This window comes from Stenella coeruleoalba, assembly GCF_951394435.1.
Source record: "Stenella coeruleoalba genome assembly, chromosome: 6".
Taxonomy (NCBI): domain Eukaryota; kingdom Metazoa; phylum Chordata; class Mammalia; order Artiodactyla; family Delphinidae; genus Stenella; species Stenella coeruleoalba.
In genome coordinates, this window is record NC_137151.1 from 1597569 (window position 1) to 1605501 (window position 7933).

General features: G+C 57.3%; 1 protein-coding gene across 1 annotated transcript; it reads right to left on the bottom strand.

Moving 5' to 3' along the window:
* Positions 1–355: 355 nt before the first annotated feature.
* TMEM185B (transmembrane protein 185B) lies at positions 356–4520 on the bottom strand. The gene has a single exon (XM_079924920.1). The coding sequence runs from the start codon at positions 4047–4049 to the stop codon at positions 2997–2999; it is 1053 nt and encodes a 350-aa protein (XP_079781046.1). The 5' UTR covers positions 4050–4520; the 3' UTR covers positions 356–2996.
* Between the last annotated feature and the right edge of the window lie 3413 nt (positions 4521–7933).

Below are 7933 nucleotides of genomic sequence, written 5' to 3' on the forward strand. Positions count from 1 at the left end.
CCCGGCTGGTCCCCCTGAGCCCAGGCTGGACCTTTCCAGAGCATCCCGCAGGGCCCCCAAGGAAACCCTCAGAGTCCAGCACTGTCATGAACCCATCCCGGGCAGCGCCCCCGTGACCCTCCACACTTTACAGAGGGCTGTGAACGCAGGCTCTTCCTCTTCTCACCTCAAATCCCCTCCCCACCCACCCCAGAGTCCCTTCTAATTGTTATTACAATATTAAACAGTGAACTTTAAAAATTACAGAATGTTTTTAGAATGGGGAAAATGTTTTACCACAAATTTTGTGATTTCTTTCCAGCCTTCAAAACTATCTTGCAACATCTGTGCAGACTGTGTCATTGTTCTTTGGGCTTGAATTGGCAGCCCCCTGAGGTTGGGCTTGGCCTTGTGCTTGGGCCAACAGAACAGTGCACTCGTCATACAAGAGCAGGGGCTACAGGGGTGCTTGCAGGATTGGCCTGGCCTCTTGTGCTTCTGCCTTGAGAAAGGACATGCCCCTGGGACCCGGAACAGAATCATGCGGGATGCTTCGTGGGACAGACCTGGACCACAGCCATGGCCCGGAGCGTAAGTGCCAGACGCCCCAGAGCGAGAATTTGTAATTGGTAGGCCGCTGAGATTTTTGAGGTTGTTTGGCAGTAAAAGCTAAGCATCTTAACAGGAGAAACTAAAGAGTTACAGAATTTGACCCATGCTAAATACTGTGGATAGTCGAGTTGCAGCAGCAATTAAGTAAATCCCCAGGCACAGCTGAGACTGTATTATTAACTTTTACAGATGAAACAACTTTCTACAAGCTGTGACTCCCACTGTTTCTACTTAGTGGACTTGAGGCAGGAAAGAGGCCTGATGGGATGAGCAAGCTTGTCACTGCATCCAAGCAGTGGCTCTCCAACACCGGGCCGCCTAGGGGTAGGAGGAGAGGAGGTGGGCTGCTTGAGTGTGGGGAGGGACCCACCCCCAGGTTAGGAGGGATTGTTTTAGGTGTCAGCAAGCCCCTGGCCTCAAACTGTAACTAGGAGGGGTGGTGATCCCACGGCTGCCCCCAAACCTGCCCTTCAGTTCCTTCAGCAGCCTCCTCCTTTGCTCCCATATCCTACCCAAGGGTAAGCCAAGGCCTATCATTGGGGGCGGAAACAAAGGCGGGCCTGAAGTTCCGGGCAGAGGTCACCCCGAGGCCGGTAGCACCCTCCCAGGCATTCAGCATGGCCTGCTCTGGGCCCGGCCCCTCCCCCAGGCCGGCTGCTATGACGAGCACCACCTTCCCGTCAATTTTAATTGCGTGCTTTGTGCGTGCGGGCCAGGGCCACATTCGAGTTGCTTCCCGATGGATCTGCACATCCATGTCTGGCTCAGAGTAGGTCCTCAACGAATATTTGCTGAGAAAGCAAATGAATGAATCCTTGCTCATGAAATGTCACACCCACTGCTGCTCAGGGCTGCTGGCTGGCAGAAGGTGACTGTGTGCACGTGGTGACCTCGGGGCAGTTCTACGTGACTAAACTGAGCTGCGGCACCCTCAGGCTTCCAGGGACCCAGGTTCCCACGGGTGGCTTTGCTGCTAGCGTGTCCTCTCACCAGGTAAATTGTTTACTTAATTCATACGGAGCGCAGCTGAGATCATTTTTACTAGGTTGCTGGTAAGAGAAACAGGTTCCCTCCAGCCTTCTCCCCAGTAATAACATCAATACTCCTTTTTTTAATTTTAACCTTCTTTTGGAAGTATTTATTTGTTCTCAGTCAGAAGAACATTACTCTCCCAGGATCTGGTTTTTGCCCTTCTGATTCCCTGGTACCACCAGTACCTAAAGCAAAATTAAAAAAATAACCTGAACTATTACTTCCCTGTCGCTGCCAGATCAAAACGTTTGGACCTTAAAACAATCCTTGATCCTGCTGACCACTTCCGGTTAAGGCCACTCTCTCCAGCTTTCCAATGACACGTACCAACACCACTTTATATCATGGCCAACCAATATTCTAAGATTCTTAGAAATGGACAAACCACCTGCTTCTTCTGGTTGTTCCTGAAGAGAAGAATTCAAGGTGCTAAGTAAGTGTCACTTTAGGCTCTGGTACCACACTGGAGCATGTCACGTGTTCCCAAAGGATGGGGCTCCTTCCAAGAGAGACCTCCAAGCTGTGCAGACGGAATCATCTAACACCTGAATATGAAGATCCTTGGGACTTTCAACCCCCATATTCACGCCTAGAATTTTAATAAGACCCCATGCCAGGTACATATTCATATTTTAAGCAATCTTTAACAACATCTGCAGTAGACATGTATCTTCACATATAAACTTAAAAAAATCCTTTAACATGATACACCGTACTGCACAGAACTAGAATTCCACATGCTACAGTGCTAAAGTAGTCATATAAATATCACATATGGACGTATTCACTGCATTAGAAAAAGTCACCTATTAGGCTATTAAAAACCAGCATCTGCAAAACCCAGAGAAAAACCATTCGAACAGTAGGAACACCAAAAATAACAACTATGAGGCTTATATGCAAGTGGTGGGAAAGAGGATTCTTTACATCTGCTACTGTCACAACAGGCACAATCTGAAATACAGTTTTCCGTTAGCAGTGTATAAAAATACTTTTCGAAACAATACTTTTGATAGGTACAGTACCACTTTAAAAAAAACCCAGCTGTGTCGTCACTCCATTTGAGGACCTACCTAAACAATTCTATTTGCTGCTCTCAGCGAGCTCACAAACACCAGCCTAGAGAACAAGCTCCTCACATATGGAGGCACACTGCACGCACACACGGCTGTACGGTCAGAAAACCTCCTACACCTCTGGTGAATACTGATGAGTCACTGACAGGCATCAATCTCAAACAAGGCATGAAAGGATGTTTGGAGCCTGTTTTCAGTTCCAGGTTTGGCATGGATGAGCAAAAGAGGACAAGGGAAGGTGGATTTTGTGTGTATACGGTTTCTCTTCCACTAGCGGACACGCCCCAGAAGACGGGTTTAATCTGGCATATCAATACTTAGCTTGGGGGGTGGGGGAACATATTTTCCAGGGCTCTGGGTTATCACCACCCTGGCCTTCTTTCCAAACATCGGAGCGATTTTAGGCGCTTCTGGAGCCGCTGTTTCTTCAGCATCTTCACTATCTTCATGATGGAGATCATAGGAAATGTTCCCATATTCTCTTAAAAATGGGAAAACTTCGAGCAGAAACTGACAGAAATCTCTGCGAATACCAAACCACCAGTGGTTGCCCCCTTTCCGCCTAAACGTGGTGGCCGTCAACGTGATTAACGAAAGCCAAAGGGGGACGAATATGGAGATGAAGGAGAACGCGTTGTGGCCGTCCAGCCTGTGCACCAGCAGAACCTCGAAGGTGAGCAGGGGCACCACGATCGTTATCCAGCTGATGGCCATGGTCACATGTGTTCTGCGCTGCTCGGCAACCACATCCAGGGAGCGCAGAAACAGGAGGGACCAGACGATGTAATACAGGACCACCAGGCAGAGGAACGACATGAGGATCCAGAGGGGCACAAACACCACCAGCCACGGCCAGTGGATGATCCGGTCCAGCCTCAGGGCGATGAAGATGAACTGCAGGATGTTGACGGAGCACAGGATCTCCAGCTCCAGGGACCGGTCGTGTCGGAAGCCCCACACGCAGGCGGCCACGGACACGGGGGACACGAAGAAGAGCGGCATGAAGACCAGCAGCCAGAAGTGGGTCCCCCGCTCCACCCTGTCGCAAACCAGGACCTCGAACATGAGCAGCAGCAGATGGATGCCCACGGCGATCAGCATGGCCTTGAACTCCACGCAGGCCTCCCCCTCCGCGCGGTAGCGCGGGTTCCGCGCCCAGACGCCCGCGCCCACCGAGGCGCCCGCGAGGACCAGGAGCTTCCACAGCCAGATGGGGGCGAACACGGCCCAGTAGCTCCACTGGATGACGCCGTCCAGGCGGAGGGGCAGCAGCACGGAGAAGAGCAGCAGGCAAGCGTAGATGAGGAACTTACTCGGGTTGAAGTCCTGGAACAGGCCCCTGGGGTTCATGGCGAGGCCGCTGCTCGCTCCCCGGCGGGCGCCGCGTCTGCGCCGTTCCCGGCCCGCCGCTTCCCCCGCCGGCCCGCGACGGCTCTCGGCGGGCAGCAGCCGGGAACCGGCCGGGAGCAGCTTCCGGCCCGCGGCGCCGAGGAGCCGGAACACGTGCGCGCGCGGTCACGTGGCTCGGCCGGAAGCGCGTTGGGCGGGGCGTGCGCGCCCGCCCTCCCCCGGCGACCGGCGGGGCTGGCCGGCGCGGAGTCGGCGAGCGGGGTCCTCTCTCCGCCCCGGTGCCCGCCTTCACCCCGTCCCCATTTGCAAAGCAGCTACTGCGTGTGGCGCCGGGAGGGTCGGGGCGGACGACTGGGGCCGGGTGCCTGGCGCGCTGCTGACGCCGCGGCCGGCCCGTTGGCAGCGAGCGGGCCGCGACCTCGGGCGGACGCTTCCTGGCGGCGCCGGGAGCAGGGAGGTGGGAGTGAGCTCACATCCTCCGGGCCGGGGCGGGGGCGGGGCCGGGGCGGGGGCGGGGCCGGGGCCGGGGCCGAGGAGCGGTGGGCGCGGCCTGCCGCGGGTGCCCCACCCTCGCCCGCTGCCGACCCAGGGCCTCCTGCCCCCGCCGGGGAGGCTTGGCGCCGAGCGCGCTGAGGCGGGGAACGGTGTGGGCGCGAGGCCGGTCGCGTGTGGGGGGTTGCGAGCGGGGGACTGGGTGCCGTGACTGTGAAAGCGCTGGGCGGGCGTGCGCGCGCACGTTAGGTGGCGGGTCTGTGCCTGTGCCGGGGTCGCGGGGGCCCCGTGGGTGCGGTCTGCGCCGGGAGCGGGGTGCGGGGCTGTGCCTGGAACGGACGGCTTCCGGGGCCGGGCCCCACCTGGCGGGGCGCCGGCAGTCGTCGGGCTGCCACGGTCCAGTCTCGGAGCTGGCTTCCCCCAGTCGGCATCCACATGGTGTTGGTGAGGCCGGGTGCGGACCCCTCCCAAAACTCTCCCAAAGCTTCACCACCCTCACCTCAGCCGCGGCAGTCGGGCGTTCTCGGGAAGGGACTCCCGGCCGAGTGAGCCCTGCCAGGCCTCAGGGTTCAGCCCCGATCTCAGACACGTGTCTTCAGGGCCCCTAATTTGTGAGGAGCCCCTTGGGAGTCATTGTGGGGAGACCGTTAGCTGAGTGGGGTGCCAGCCTGTCACCCCCAGCCCCTTCCTCCCATCCTGAGTCGCTCTAACATGTCTGTCTTGCACCTTGGATTTTCTTTTACTGTTCCCTTTCAGAAAGGGGTTTGTCAGCTAAAACAAAATTTTAAATTCCAAACCCCTCTACCAACCCTCTACCAACTATGAAGTGGGCTAATAGAAGCACTTGGGACCGTTTTGAGGGTGAGATGAATGAATACATGGAAAACACTTTGCGTTTAAAGACATGTGAGATATCAGTGTTACCACAGTGGGGGAAGTAAAGCCTCCAGAGGGGAGGGGCCGGCTGGCAACTCCGCAGGGAGATGGTGGCCCAGCCAGGTCCTCTGGACCCTGTTGAGACAGGCAGGAATCCTGTGGCCAGATGACCTCAGGGCCTCTGCTGCCGGCTTTGTGGCAAAGATGGGAGTTTGGAGGGTGTTTGCTCCTCTCTGCGGCTCCTCAGGCGCCTGGTTCTCCTCGTCCAGGTAGCGGGATCTTGCCATGGCCCCTCGCCATCTGATGTGTCCTTGCTGCCCCCCTCCTGAGAGAGGTCAGAGCCCACTTCCGGGTTTGAGGTGGGGCCACAGGGAAAGGGCTGCTGTCTGCCGGCCCCTCAGCCAGCTCTCCCGGGCCCCCAGGCCTGGGCCCTCTCTTCTGTACATGGACGCTTCTCCTTGGCTGTTTTTCCTAATGTGACCAGTCTCTCAGGGACCTGCTCTTGTTCTTTTATTTTTTGGCCGGGCCATGAGGTGTGCTGGACCCTAGTTCCCTGACCAGGGATCGAACCCAGGCCCCCTGCAGTGGAAGCGCAGAGTCCTAACTACTGGACTGCCAGGGAAGTGTCTGCCCTTGTCTTCATGTTGACCGTTAAAGCTAACAGATTGTTTGCTCTGTGCCAGGGGCTGGCGACCCAGCCACCCGTGAGGCTGGCATGCACCTCAGAGCGTAAAGGCTTTCATTTACAGAGCACGTGTGTGTGTGTGTGTGTGTGTGTGTGTGTGTGTGTGTGTATGTGTCAGTGCCCGGGTCCCCCAGCGCAGGCCTGCCATGCTGAGTCAGTGGGGACGTGAGATGTGTCCCCATCCCACCACCTCACCGTGAGTCCGCCTCACGGTGGACTCTCAGTTTCCAGTTGTGGCCGTCACAGCTTGCTGCAAACGTAGCAGCTGACAGCAGTGCCTGTGGGTCGGGAGTCTGGGCGTTGGGTGCTCAGCGTGTTCTCTGCTTGAGTCTCACGGGCCGGAATCGAGGACTGCGGTCCCTTCTGGAGGCTCTGGTGGGAATCGGCTTCCAGGTTCATTTAGCTTCTCTGAGTTCAGTTCCCTGGAATTGTGTGTGGGACTGAGGTTCCCATTTCCTTGCCAGCCGTCAACTGAGGATGGCTCTCAGCCACTCGCATCCCTGGTCGGTGACCCCTTCACAGCCACCGATGTTGGGCTGAGTCCTTCTCCCACTGTTGAATCTCTCCGGCTCAGCCTCCTGCGGCCTCTCTGCTGCCTGCCTTTTCTGTTTTTAAGGACTCGTGTGACTGCGTTGGGCCCAGCTAGATGGTCAGTCCCAGTGCCTCGACCCTGAGCAGCTGGGACTAGGGCAGGAGTCTGGGTGGGACCACAGCCCCCTGGCCCCAGGAGGCGGGATCCCCCCGCTGAATGTCCTCCAAGTAGGTGGCTGGGGCAGGGGGGTGACCTGGACAGAAAGCCCAGGGACATCTTCCCTTTCAGGCCCGTTTGGATTTGCTTACATCGGCTTCTTCACAAGGAGGCCACAGCCCACCTGGCCCTTCGTGTCACCCTCGGCGCCCCAGTGCCCCTTGTCCCCCATCCCCCAGGCTAGCGTGCAAATCCTGGTGCTGCTGTCCCTAAGCTCCGTGACCTTGGCAAGCAGCCCAGCCTCCGGCCCCCATCTGTGAGCTGGAGATAACCTCACAAAATTGTGAGCGTAAAACGAAACAATGTGCTCACTGATCCTGCCCCGTGGGCGGCTGTCGTTTCTGTCTTGGCCGTAAAGGAGGCATCCCTCCTTCGGGAAGCCTGTCCTCCCTGCCGTGCGATCAGTCCCGGGGCTCACAGCACTCTCCTTGCTCGCCCGGCTGTCCCTGGCACCCTCTGCATCTCCCAAGGGCAGGGCCCCATCTTTCATGTCCGTATCCGCAGTTTCTAGCACAGGCCTGTACACAGTAAACGTGTCCGGGAAAGCACAGGCGGGCAGGAAGGACGCAGCTGATGCGGCATCTTTTCCACGTGCTGAGAAGCGGGCCAGAACAGCTTGTGAGCCCAGAGGTGCTGGGTTTGCAGGGAGGAGTCTGGGCTCCCACGAGGACACCTTGGAGCAGCTCAGCCCCTCGTACCTGCGCCGGGCTCAGTATTTCAAAGCTCTGTGTCATCTGAAGCTCGTGTGGTGGCAGAGGTGCGACTCTCATTTCACAGGTGGGGAAACTAGACGCGACCACAGTCTTCTGCTGAACTTGCAGCTGCAGACTTTCTTCTGAGCCCTGCTGTTGGCTCCGCTGGTAGCCCGGCCTGTGCTGTAGCTCAGTCTGGTGAGAATGGCCCCGCTAAAGACCCAGACTCTGGTTGGGACCCCTGGAGACTTAGCCTCACGTTTTAGCAGCTTCTCCTCAACTAGTGTATTCATTTAACAGATATGTATCGAGCATCTGCCCCGTGCCCTGGGCGCCGTCCTGACATGGGATGCAGCATTGCTCAGCTCCGACCGCTTCTCCCATGCAGGCC